We start from the raw sequence: 14,551 nt of genomic DNA on the forward strand, positions 1-14,551 counted from the left end.
AATTGTATTTTGGCATTATGGTTGCTTTGTTCTTCTTTAGCTTTACTAAGATTTTCGATATGACCAGTTCATGATCTGTACCACAATCTGCTCTTGGTCTTGTTTTCGCAGGAAATATGGAATTTCTCCATCTTCTGCTACCAATTATGTAATCAATTTGATTCCTATATTGACCATTTGGTGATGTCTATATGTACTGTCATCTTTTCAGTTGCTCAAAAAATGTGTTTGCAAGAAACAAATTATTGGCTTCACACAATTCAATAAGTCTTTCTCCTGCTTTATCTCCTAAGCCCCATTTTCCCACAATTCCCAGTTCTTCTCTGTTCCCTACTTTTGCATTCCCATGATTATTAGCACATCTTGGGCTCCTGCTGGGAGGAAGGGCAGGATATAAATCAAATAATAAATAAATAAATAGATAAAATCTTGTTATGGTGTGTGATCAATTTCTTCCTGTACTTCTGCACAAAATGTTTCCAGTTCCTCTTCTTCTGCCTTAGACTAATAAAAACATTGCTGTACACACTACAGTTAGCTTGCTGGCTGGCCACCTGGGCTGTAAATTGGGCCTAAGTTCTGATTTTCTTAATATGTACAGCTCAGCATCAGGCCTTTTCAGGTATTCTGGGCAGAAAAAATCAAATTGCTTTCCACAGTTAGCATCCAATACTAAATTAGTCCTTTATATAGCAGTCAGTTAGAAACTTTTCCTTTGATTGTCCAACAAGATAGAAAATCTAAAGGTCAGGTACAAGACTAGAAGGAGGGACTCTCAACGCAGAGTTAACAAATACCCTCTAAAGTATTTATTTTCTCTCTGCCCTTCCCTAAACTTGGATAAGTTTGTTTTTCAGGTGGGATCTAAAACTGAGGTACGTAATGCAGCATCAAAGCCAAGCTCAGGAGCTCACTGTCATTACCAAAGTAGTTCAGTGCATGAAGAATCAGAACACAGGGACAGATCACAGGTGAAAGGGGACTGTAGCTATAGACAAAGTCAAGCTTTTCAGTCTGGTATTCCTGTGGATCTCTCAAAAAAGGGTGAGACAATTCAACAGATTAAATTTCATTAATGTAAGTTAACACACTCTGGATGGAGGAGGAATGACAGGGAAGGTCACTGACTTTACCTTTGCCTGGCCTGGCCTGGCCTGGCCCTCATGTTCTCTTCACCAGTTGGAGAGGGGGATTGGCTGGTGCTATGTGCCTCTTCCCCCCACCCCTCAAATGCCCCACTTAGAAATGTGGCTGCCCCACCTAACAAGGAAGGCTGGCTACAGGGCTGCTTCTGTTGTAAGCTGCAAGTTCCATCATGCTGCAGTTTGGTTCTCCTAAGATCATACCCAGGCACACTGCAGCTTCTCATCCCACCTGGGAACAGGATAATGCTTCAGTTCCAACACTTTTGCTATTAGATTATGTTGATGCATTTTCAAAAAAATACAATTTAATAAAATTTCTTTGAAATGTGCAAGAAAAAAAAGAAAGAGGAGGCTGGGATAATAAAATGTAGTAGTTAACCTATTTCATTCTGCACTTAGATCTTCACTGGAATCTTCACTGCTGAAATGGTCCTCAAGATAATAGCTATGGATCCTTATTATTATTTCCAAGAAGGCTGGAATATTTTTGATAGCATCATTGTCAGCCTGAGTTTGATGGAGCTGAGTCTTCAAAGTATAGAAGGATTATCGGTGCTACGGTCATTCAGATTGGTAAATAAGATGCTAAACCCTGTTACTGATTTGACTGCAGAAAATAGTTAGGTATAAAATTGCAGGTTCTCATTGAGCTGAGAACTGTATTTCAATTAGCCTTCTAAGCAGATTCCTTTACCCAGTCTGCATCAGCACTGGAATGGTTTTTAAGAGGTTTTTATTTTATCACTTGTTTTTTGCCACCCTGGCTCCTTTTGGGATTATAATAATAATAATACAGAATTTGGAGAAGTGCAAAATCTGAAGGAAAATTATTTTCCAATGCATGTCGTAGTCCAGGAGATACAAATTAGGTTAGTTCACTTTAAGAATGTGAACCAAATGAAATTATCCTCTATCCCTTCCCCTGCAACAGAATAGCTCCTCAGTGGATTTAGGACTTGCTGGAATCCAGCAGATTCTTGAGGTGTGCTTCACCCCTGTGAGCAGCCTGAATTACGAGGCAAATAAGGGTGATTTGGGTGATGTTTTCAAGTGCCTGAGCCAGAGTGCGCTATTAACAAGGCATCTCAAGGCAAACCAGGGACTTCCTAAAGTCCCGAGTCACGCTGTGCACTCGGGTGCCTTAAAAGCACTGCATTTTGCCATTCAGAATAAAATGATCATTGCATTTAAAAAAGAAAAAAAGAGCAAAACCAGGCTAAGGGAAATATCCTGAGTTCAAGTGGAGAAAGGATGGGGCAGACAGGTTGGGGAAATCTTTTGAAGGACAGGTCTAGGTTTTAATCACAGTGAATTATTTTGTAATTGCACTCTAATCACAGTGATTTTGGGGACAAATGTATTTAGGAGAGGTCAGTATGGTTACTCCACTTTCCCTCTCCCTTCATACAGTTGTACACTTTTTATGAGTTTTTCCCTTTTTATTGTAATCCCTTTCTATTTTCTAGCAAACAACAAATACTTCAGTTATTTGTTTTTAATTCCATTTGTTTTCTCTTATTTTCCGTAGGTTTGTGCTCCCCTCTGGCTGCTGCATTTATATGTTAGTTTGCCACTTTTTAGTTCCTGTTGCTTTTTCTCCCAAGCTTAGTTTATTTCTTCAGTTTCATCCTCCTCTCTTCAGCTTTAGGATACCTATGAATTCATTACATTGAATTATTGCTTCCAGAATTGTTAATATTTTTAATTAAAATTTTCTCCCCTCCCCACTTGAGCTCTGGTACCTTTTTCCACTCTCACCTAAGACTGATTGTTCATTAAAGAAGCTCCCAGTTATGTTGCTCATTGCCAGCCTGTTTTTACCCAGTTACTCAGGGACACCTCTCTCACATTACTAGTTTTCACACTGCTCATAAATACTGGAAGAGGTGAAGTGGTTTCTGTTTTACCCATCTAAAAATGGTAAAGTTTGCTGTTGTGGGAGAACCACTGCATGTGTAATTCTGAAAGTTGGCAGGCTCCATTCTCTCAGAAGGGGCAATCATGCTTGCAAATTGTACCTAATTCTGTCAGCATATATTCCTTTTCCTTTGTTTAAATCATCAAACCTTTAAGGTGTTGTGCACAAGAGCTCCTGAATGCCTCTGCCTATACTTTGGCAGGCTTAATCCTCTCTAGAGGGACTCATTTACCTGCAAATTTCATCCACTTCTGTGAAAAGGGGAAACAGTTTTTTGGTTTTGTTTTAGTTTCACCATTATAGTCAGTGGCGGTCGGGGGACAGAACTTCAGATTTAACAGATCTGATTCAGATCTGAATAACAAGATCAGATTATTTCTCAATGCTACAGATAGAGATACAAGGTGAATCTTAAGGCCACTGCACGCCCGTGGCAGATTCTGCATATATTTGGAAATCTTCAAATCTTTGGCAGAGTACTCTGTATTTACAGCAAGATGTAGAGTGTTTCTGGAGCATCCAGAACCTACTGAGTTTCAAAAAAGACTCAACTACGGCTTTGATAATCCACCAGAATGAGCAGTAGAAGTTTGGCACACACATGCATGAAAAATTCAGGTCCAACAATCTTTTTCCAGAAAACTAACTGATTCCACTAATTTCCAGTAAAAGAGAATATTTTGCTGATGAGAGATGAGCAAAAATTCATAGTTCTGCTCTATGGAATTTTATTTTATTTATTTATTTGTTTCATTTATAGACCGCCCATAGCGAGTGGCTCTCTGGGCGGTGTACAAAAAGGTTAAAATACAAAATATCAACAATAAAATCAGACAACAAACAATAAACACAAGCAGCAACTAAAGAAAAAAATAAAAAATAAAAAATTTAAATTATAACATAAACGCTTAAAATGCCTGGGAGCATATTTCCACTCCTCCCAAACTGTGAAATGGATTGTACAATGCTGAATGGCCATTGCAATTCACTTCGTTGCTAGAGGGCAGTGTTTCACTGACAGTTCTGTTAGAGGACCCTCACAATGTGTGGAAGGGGTGTAGAGAGATACCACTGCTGTATATCCCAGTGGACCTGTTATATTATAGTAAGGGGAAATACTTTACTGGCTTCTTGATGAATAGCAGTTCTTCCCTCCTGCAATGGACAACCCATTCTATAAGTAAGTGGACATATCTAGCAACCCACCCACTGGCAGAATCTGGGGAAGGGCTCAGAATCTACAGGAAACCAAATAGGCCCACTTTGAACATGCTTCCACCCTTGATTCCAGCTATGGCATTAATTTCAAATAAATGGATGCTCAAAGCAAGCCTATTAAATAGGTGTTTGGATGTAAAGCTGCCAGGATTCACTCTTCTCTCCAAGACCCAGCAAAGAAAGAGTGGCAGCTTTTCTTAGAGCACCATAGTCTCATGTTTTCTTTTGATTTATACTACCAATTAGCAGCACACCCTTTCTTATCCAACCAGGATGTGTTTTTACACTGACACTGGGAATTCTTAAGCTCAGTAACATTAATGTGGTTCTGCTGCTCAAAAAGAGAGAAGAGCTTTAAGCTACGCTTATTGTACACATCCATCTCTGTGAACAGAGAAGCCAAACTGACTAGGGGTGGAAGTTAGGCATGAACTTGTATGTTCTCTGGCAACCACTCCTTGTCAGCCTCACATTTTTGGAACTCTAGTTATAGGCTAGAGATGCAGAATCTGTAGCCTTCCAGATATTGTTGGACTCCAACTCCCATCAACCCCAGCCAGCATGGGCAATGGCTAGAGACTTTGGAAGTCACAGTGCATCAACATCTGTGGGTGGGGCACAGGTTCCTCACCCCAGCCAGTAGACCTAGTTCAATAAATTTATAGTATGAGTGCGACCAGAGCTTTCCCAGGTGGGGCTATAGAACTGCTTGCGGTCATAGATCTTTATCCAGTGTAACTGATGATGGGATTCCAGCTGTGCAGGTGGGTCTCTAGACTGCAGCCTTTATCTGTTTGCTAATTTCTCAAATGCACTAACTCCTCATTATCATTTGCAGCTCCGAGTGTTCAAATTGGCTAAATCTTGGCCAACTCTAAACATGTTGATAAAGATTATTGGCAACTCTGTGGGTGCTCTGGGAAATCTGACCTTGGTCTTGGCCATCATTGTCTTCATTTTTGCTGTGGTTGGTATGCAGCTGTTTGGTAAATACTACGAAAATTGTAAGTGCAAGATTTCAGAAGACTGTGAGCTTCCTCGCTGGCATATGAATGACTTTTTCCACTCTTTCTTGATCGTGTTCCGAGTGCTTTGCGGAGAATGGATAGAAACCATGTGGGACTGCATGGAGGTTGCAGGTCAACCCATGTGCCTCATTGTGTTCATGCTGGTTATGGTGATTGGAAACCTCGTGGTACGTAATCAAACAGTGGTCTTTTCAGCTACTGTATTTTCTGTTGATTGTCTGATAATCTACTGCTATTATGATCCATGTAGGCAAACCAGTATGTATGTTTTTTTATAGAAAACCTTTTCCCCATCTTTCTACTATGGATAGCGTCCAAGCAGCTAACAACATATGCAGTTTATTCAGGTTTTTCCTATAGAATCATGTAGCCATAGGGGATTTCAAAGATGATCTTACTTAACTGCCTGCATTGATAGGCACTAGAACTAAACATATATTTTTCATACATACTAATCAATTGTCATCTTAAAAATCCACCAAAGTACCAGATTTCCTGGTCTAGTGTTACATAGAAAGACCTTTTCATTGTAATCAGCAGCTGGGCTGCAGGATGACCATATATGCCCATTCCAGCAAGAGGGATTTATTTATTCTCTGTTTATTCATTATGTTTGTTAGGTGCCCAATAACCCAGGTTTTCCAGGTCCATGTTTCCATGCCCAGAAGCAATGTTTTTGTGCTTGGCTCTTCCCTTCTGCCTGCACTGATGACTGGTGGTCAGCCATGTAGGCAGAGGAATCCACATCTGGCACACATAATGCCTTCCTTGCATTACAAACAAGACAGTGAACAAAATGGTCAGCATCAAAGATCTGTTGCAGGTAAAAGAGTTCCTTGAGTGTAGTAGAGGGCAGAAAGCTGTTTGTTGGTTTGGTGCTTTCCTGGCCAAAGCACCAATGTTAATTTATTGATTTAATCAGGGTTCAAATTTCCATATTATCAACCCAGTGGGACAAGGAGTAAAGCATAACCAGTGATAAAGACCACAGGCAAGACTATACTGAGACAAATCAGTTAGTTATTGTTATACAATGCTTCATTCCAAGCATATTGTTGTCTTATTTAGCTATTTCATTTTTATTTCAGAATTTATAAACCACTCTACCTTTGGAAAATACCCAAGCAGTGTACAGAAATAGAATATAAAACATAATACATAGAACAATATTAAACAATATGAAACACATAAGAATTATTGTTCATATGGAAGATAATGATATTTTGAAGTTTGAACCATAACATAGCAGCATGAAGAAGTGTTTGTACTTAGCAATATAGTACTTGCAAAATAATATAGATTAAAATGAGATTATCACCATATTTGCATTAGCAAGGCTATCAGTCAAAGCTTGTTATTCCCTATCGTAATTGAAGAGTTAGTCTCCAAACTCTCTCGTGCCCATCTAGTTATCAAACAGAATTTCACAGTTTCATAGCAAGGCTATCATTTTCAAACAAAATTCATAGTTACCTATCCAGAGCTGGGAGGGAGCAGGTAAAGAAGAGTTGGACAGGCATCAGCAAGAGAAAGAAGAAAGGGGGTTGTTTTCCGAACCCTTTTTTGTATTTGATCAGGAACTAGGATAGAATTTTCCATTTCATTACTTACATAGGCGAAAGTGTAGACTATGGGCATCCATAATCTAACCAGGGAAAAGTATAATTCTGACTTTTCCAACATTCCTTTATTAAGGCCATGGTCAGTTTGATGAATTCCCACATTTCTACATCCCATCATTTCCTTTGTAATATTTCAGTAATGTTTATAATTCTACATCCACTGTGATGCTGTTATTCTCTTTGGCATCTTATTAGATATTTTCTTTAACATTATCATCCAGTTCTTATTATCCAAGAGTCTCACATGACTGTCTCTGTGACCAGTAGTGTAGTGGCAAATTCAGAAGTACAGGATCCCTTTATGTTAGTCACAGCCACACACCCTTTTTTTGCTGCTGAGTTGAGAATGAGAACCTTATTCATGCCTTCTCCCACAACAACAGACATCACTAGAAGCCAATAAGTATGAAAGGGGAGAGTGTTAGCTACTGGGAAGAGCCTTCTCAGTGGCTGACACCTTTTATTCTCATTGGCTCCACACAACAGAAAATGACAAGGAAGCATGTTAGAGGACTCTTCCTTTCATGCTGATTGGCTCGCAGGATGCTGGAGACATAGGGAACTTGCTGGGAACCTGCTCCCAAAAAAGTAAAGGGTCTAAGATCCCTCAAGACAACTATATCCCAGTCTGTGACTCAGCAAAAGTTCCAGGCAGCTTGCACAAAACAGCACAGAGTAGAGACTTTCTAGGAAGTGCAGGTGCCAGTAGAAGCAGTGGGTATAGAGGGGCTCACACACTGAGCAGTGTAAGCCCCTTCTTTTAAAGGTTAAAAAACACCAAAACAACCCCTGGTTCCCTTGTACACATAAGGTAAAAAGCAGTCCTGCTGCTCTCCAAGAAAGGCTCAGGCCCCTCTGCCTAGGAGGCCCGAAGTGGGCTATGTAGGGCCCTCTTGAGTGGCACAGGGCCTTGGACCCACAATAAGGGCGCCACTGCTCTATTCAACTTAGGTCCTAGTCTTCCAAATTTATTTGTGCTGTTTCTGTATAGTGTGGAGCTCTTCAATATTTTTAGTGTATTTTCTCAAATAACATTTCTATTCCTCTCTCCATTTCCAAAAACAGGGTTCTGTTGGTGGAAGTGGTCAAAATAATAATGATGACAACTTAAATAGGTCCTTCTCTTCAGTCTCCCCATTATACAAATTGCTAACATTTTGTAAACTTGCAGAGACATGCAAATGCATGCATATTGGATTGTTTGGTTCTTGTAATAATCAAAAGCATTTTCAAAATGAGACCACAACCCAGAAAGGATAGAGGGCAACTGATTTTATATCCATTAACACCAGAAGTAAGCATATAATCAAAGAATCTTTTGGGTTTTTTAAGAAAGATATTCAGAAATTTTAATATGAATTCAGTTTGAAAATACATAGGAACAAATCTGGATTGTGGTATTAGGAATTAACTAAAGCAAAAAAGAACCTAATTGAATTCTTTTTTCCCCACAGGTACTAAACCTCTTTCTGGCCTTATTATTGAGCTCTTTTAGTTCAGACAATCTTGCTGCCCCAGAACAGGATACAGACGCAAACAATCTCCAGATTGCTGTTGCGAGAATACAGAGAGGAATAGATTATGTAAAAAGAAAAGCATATGAGTTTGTTCAAGTGGTCCTTTTGCAAAAATGTAAGGCCTCCACTGGAATTGATTCAGCTGATGGGCAAGATGACAAGAAGGGGGTCTATGTTCCCAACCACACTGTAGCTGGTCTTGATTTTCATAAAGACAGAACAACAACTACAATCTATGTGGACAGCACTGATCACATGTCATTCATAAACAACCCAAATCTCACTGTGACAGTACCAATAGCTGTGGGAGAATCTGACTTTGAACATTTAAATACAGAAGAAGTTAGCAGTATATCCGAGGCTGAAGAAAGTAAAGAGGTAAGACATGATTATACTATGCACTTTACTTCTTTTTGTATGCAGTCAGCTGTGTCATAAAGTGTATACTCATATTTTAAAATATAACCTTAATCTCCTTTTTTCTAGAAGTCTGTACCTCTGTGAGTATTTGAAAGATGGCAGTATACTTACTTTTTCACCCTATAAACACAGGATGGTATGGTATTGTTCCATTAATTCACAAAATAACACTGGGATGCATCTGCAGATTATAGAGTGGCTCCAAATTACAACAAATTCAATGAGAGATGTGAATGAGCATTTCTTAAATTTTAAAAATTGATAAGCAGGACAGAACATGTGCCAAAATTTGGTGTGGCATCAGTATTCCAGTAGCTCTGAAACTGTCACTTTTGATGTTCTGAAGTTACAAAAGATGCTGTTCAAATCTCTTTAATTGTAGTGTAGCTCTACACAAACAAGGTGAATGGCACAGCTGGCAAAATCATTCCACTTATCCTGGGCCAGAAAACAAAACTACATTGATCAATGGTAGTTGTTAAAGTATCCAAATATTCTTTGTTTGAAAGTATTTATTTAGTTAGTTAGTTAGTTAGTTGTTGAAGTTAACACAGTTTACATACTGCTTGATTGTAAAAACCTCTAAGCAGTTTACAAAAGACAACAAAATCATCAATAAAACAGTTAAAAACAAGGAATTAAAACCATTTTAAAAACAACAACAAAATCCAAAGATTAGAACACATCAACATCTATGTGTTTGAATAGGGTTACCTAAACAAAACAAATTTAAGCTGGTGCCAAAAGGAATACAGTGAATATTTTATTTAATACAGCAAATATTGTATTTATAATATAGCTTATAATAGTCAATGTTGTTTGGATAGCTTTGGACAAAGGGACTGACCATATCAGTTCATAAGTTTAAGTCAGGATTGGTAGGGTATGGCGGATGATTATGTTTGTTTTTTCTTCTGTTATATTTGCAAGAAGAAAAGGGGGGAGTAACCAAAAAAGGTAGAATCTGAGTTAGGGACAGGCCCCTGCAAAAAATAATAATAATAACCCCAAATCCTAGCACCATCAATGGACCAGTTCACACATAAAGCTAAGCCAAACCACAGCTAAGCATGAATGGATGAGCATACAGGTACTCCAAGGAAAAATCACAGCTGCTTCCCTCCTCCCCTGGTCTTGCTGCTGCTGTGCTACTCAAAGCTAAGCCATAGTTTGGCTTAGTATTACATATGAACTTGGGCTTGTGGCTTGTCTTGCTCTATACACGCCATGGTTTTACTGAGGAAAACAAACCATAAGTCCAAGGTCAGACATAAAGTTAAATCAAACTGTGGCTTACTTCTGGGTAGTGTGGCAGCGGCAGGACTGGGGGAGGAGCGAAATGGTCATGGTTCTTCCTTTGAGTACCCACATACTGGCTTAGTCACACTTGGCCACGGTTTGGCTTAGTGTTATGTGCAAATCAGACCACAATTGTCTCAAGCATTGGTAGGCACATGCTCTGATTAGAAATGACCTTTTGAGAAGGCCAGTAGTTTTCTGACTAGCATTATTCAAGTAGCCTTACCCAAGTCTCTTAGACTTTTAAAAGGTACTTTGCTAATCTGATATTGTGGTCAAAATAGATCTCAGTTAAGTCATGGGTTTATTTGTTTTTTAAAGAGTTGTATTTGATGAAGATTCCAACTATTAATGTAAAAAATACAGAATTGTAATAAGGATTATTGTTTATATAATACACAGTTTTGGGGGGTTGGTAATGACCTCGAGAATGGGCCCTGATATCTGAAGTTTATACATCATAGACACCACCATGTCATGATGGCTGGGCTCTGGCTTCATGGTCGGAGACAACATGCTACTGAATACCAGTTGCTGGAAACTGCAGGAGGGGAGAGTGCTTCTTGCACTCAGGTCCTGCTTGCTAGTTTCCCTTGGGCACCTGGTTGGCCACTGTGAGAACGGGATGCTGATCTAGATGGGCCACTGGCCGGATCCAGCAGACACTTATTATGTTCATATGTTTTTATAGACTTACCTTGCTCCTGCAACTTTTCCTTCTACTGAAATAAAATAAAATCCTGGAAGGTATGAATTTAACAAAATCAATACTGAAAAGATGAGTGCCATGTCTGGAGTAGAAACTGATGGAAGTTAGGGATGTAGTTACATTTATTTTCTACCACTTTGGAGCCAGTTTTGGCCTCAGATGTGCAGGTAATAACAATAGATTGAATGTACACTGAGAAAGAACACACAACTATGCTTACAAGTGTCCATGCCTTCATAAGAAGGCCTGCCTCATTCATCAAGAATCTGAGGGTGTATAATGGTGCAAATGGATAGCATGCTGTTGTTCCTCCTAACTTGTCCCTGTGCAACTCAATACGGTAATTGTATCTATTTATATTTTTATATGCTGGAGCAGGTGATAGCCAGCACCCCAAGGCTGCACCATGTCCAGCTCCACATGGTAGCCACCTGAGTGATTGTACACTAATGATTCTGGGACACAGGGTGGGGAATTTAGTGGGTAGAATAGAAACTATGAATCAAGCTCATGAAGAGAACTCAGCTGAGATTATAGGAGGTAGAACTATGCATCCTCACAGCAAGGTGTGTATCACTGTTAGACACTAGAAAGACTGCTCAGAGCATTGAGATATAGTACCAGAGAGTATAGCATGTGGCCTTACTAGTATAGCTCCCCCAGAAGGTCAAAGTGGAAAAAGCTCAAAAGAAAATGACACTTTTGAAATTGTTTAGTTTGACTTTATTAACGTTAATAACACAAAATATAGCTGCTCCCCTCCAGTGGCCTATGATTGGGCCCAATGATTTTACCTGCAGCACCTTGTGCATGCACTGCCTTACCTGTAAAATAAGAGATTATGTAGAAACCTTGCTGCTTTGAACTGGTTATCAGATGTACCTCTGGTCTTTTGTATTTAACATCCCATCTGTTTTTGAGTCCCTACGTTTTGGGATAGGAAGGGGGAAAACCTGTTCACTTTATTTGTATGCTCTATGAGTTTTTTTTTGAAAAACCAATATAAAAGTTTATGCCAAAAAAAAAAAAGGCTATCCTCCACTAGAATCTGAAAGAACAACTTTTGGATTGTCTCAGGCTGAGGTCTTTTTCTCCCATTATCAGTTACCTGGTTCTTTTTTTTAAGTGGAGAAGACAAGGACTGAACCTGGAGAAGCCAGGGACTGAGACTTAGGCCTTCAACATGCAGATCATATCCTCTGTCACTGAGCTATCGTCTCTCCTAAGCTGTAGCAGATCTGCACATTATATAGGATTTTGGTCTCGTTTGTAGCCTATCAATTTATTTATTTATTTATTTTATTTTATTTTTAAAACTTATATACCGCCCGACTAGCAATAGCTCTCTGGGCGGTGAACATAGATACAATAAAATACAATATAATACACAACATCAGTCTAAAATCAAATTTCACAATCTAAAAACATATTTATTTTATTTTTAAAACTTATATAGGTGGGTACATCAGTTTTTAAATTACAAAAGGAATGAGATAAAAGCTTCACTGCCTTCAAGGGGCTCTCAGTATGTTAAGAGAGTGGCAAGAGAAACAGAAAACTAGGTGGAATAAAAAGAAACAATAATTGTAAAGAAGCAAACAAGTTTGGCTGGCTAGCACGCTCCTTCTCTTCTTTCCTCAGGGCTGTTTATCTATCATAGCTCAGTGGCAGAACATCTGCCTCACATGCAGAAGCTCCCAGGTTCCATCCTTAACTAATATCTCCCATTAGGACTGAGAATGTTTCCTGTCTGAAGAACCTCTGCCAGTCAGTGCAGACAATACTGAGCTAGGTGGACCATTGGTTTCACTCAGTATAAGGTGGATTCTTATGTTCCTGTGGTCACTGTGAGGAAAGGACAAATCTAGCCAGTGTTGCAGGAAGAGGTTGGAGGCAGTTCTCTCTCCTCTTCATAGCAGTTGACTTTTTTCCCTTATCAGCATAACAACACAGTTTTTCAAAAATGGGTAGTGGTCAGCACATTGAAAACTGCATTGCACAAATACACCCTCAAGAACCAATTTGATCCTGGACCAACGGATGCTTTCCTAGATTGCTTCTTATCAGTGAAGTAGATATAGCTCAGAAAGATGGAGCCATTATTAATATCTGTCTGCCTGTGAAAGCAGACATAACGGTGAATCAGCAGAATCATGTTTTAAACATACAAACCCAACTGTTATTTCTTATTTAAATGAATAATCACAGTATTCCCAGTATGTATATCTATATAAGCTTTCACTCAGTTGTTAATGTGGATAACAGAAAAACCTTTTGCAGCCATGTTTGTGGTATTTCCAGAACTGGAAGCATACAAGTATTTGTGCCTTCAATGTTGTTTCCTACCATTCTTGCTTCTCACAGGATTATAATCAAGCTGGATCAGCCAAGAGTGCAGCTCTGGTGATTTTTAACCAGGCAGATCAACGTGTGTCAGCCATTTTGAACAGGTTACCTCAGCAAATCATACATACATGATCACTGTTGGATAAATTTTGTCTGGCATGCATGCTAATCCGTATATGCTAAAGTATCTGCCACCTTCATCCATTGTGATACCGAAAGAAATATGCACAAGCTGATCTGCAATTGGAGTCATTTGACTCTCACGGCAGCATGATCGGCATATCCCAACATTCACTGTGTCTGATTATTTTTACATAACATTATAATACATGAACTGCATGGTCTATGGATATATTTTGTCTTGGATTATAAAGTTACAAGGCTAATAAGAGTTGTAATTTTAAGAAAAGTAATTGAGTTTTATCCAGTGGACACAAACCATTGGAATGTAATGAGAATACCAGCGTTGCATCTTCAAAGGTTGCCTAGCTCTTTAACCATAAAGTGGTATTTGGATTCCTTAATACAGAGTTCATTAATCATGTTTACGTAAGTCCTTGTATGTTCAAAGGATCTTAATCAGTCCTAAGTGTGAAACAGGATTGCCGCAATAGTTACTCAAATTGGCTATGCTTGCCTTCATTTTTCATCAGTGTAAATGGATGGAAACTCTTTTCAATTTCATAATGGCATTTTAGGGACAGATATGAATTAAATTATAATTGCTTTCCCCTAACTGCTTATGATTGTATTTAATATAAAACCCAATAAATGCACATGGGGATTGTGGGCTATTATGTCCTGTTGTCTTATGGAAGGCAAGGAGATATGCATTTGGGCCATTCGGTGACTATTAGCAGGAAAACACTGCCTTGGAATTGCCTGTAGTGATCACTTCCTGGATCACTGTTTGTTTTTTAAAAATCAATGTGCAAATTTTGAGGCATTTTATGGTATACCAAGTACATTTTCATTTATACCAATATACTCTTTGGACTGGTGCTGACATATGCCGCATCTGCACCAAATATTTAAAGCACTGTTATACAACTTTAACAGTCATGGCTTCCCCCAAAGAATCCTTGTTTTGTTAAACCATTCTGGGAATAGTAGCTCATTAAGGGAAATATGGGTCTCCCAACAACACTCACCATCCTTAATGAACAACAGTTTCCAGGATTCTTTGCAGGGAGCCATGACTGTTGAAGTGGTATAATTGTGCTGTAAATGTATGGTGTGGATATGGCTATGGAAGCGGGCAATCTCTTCATGACTATGGGTAAGAAATGGGGAATAGGTTCACACAGTTCTCCCTGCACCCCAAGCTCC

At 39.0% G+C, this 14,551-nt stretch overlaps 1 protein-coding gene across 1 annotated transcript in view; it reads left to right on the forward strand.

The window, feature by feature from the left end:
* Window positions 1-14,551, forward strand: part of LOC133376446 (sodium channel protein type 2 subunit alpha-like) — a 156,775-nt gene that overhangs the window by 108,494 nt on the left and 33,730 nt on the right. The window contains exons 15-17 of the mRNA XM_061608581.1: window positions 1,545-1,718; window positions 5,120-5,476; window positions 8,386-8,826. Coding sequence (XP_061464565.1) covers window positions 1,545-1,718; window positions 5,120-5,476; window positions 8,386-8,826 — 972 coding nt within the window. The remainder of the gene's footprint in view (window positions 1-1,544; window positions 1,719-5,119; window positions 5,477-8,385; window positions 8,827-14,551) is intronic.

This window comes from Rhineura floridana, chromosome 2 (genome assembly GCF_030035675.1).
Source record: "Rhineura floridana isolate rRhiFlo1 chromosome 2, rRhiFlo1.hap2, whole genome shotgun sequence".
In the NCBI taxonomy this organism is placed as follows: Eukaryota; Metazoa; Chordata; class Lepidosauria; order Squamata; family Rhineuridae; genus Rhineura; species Rhineura floridana.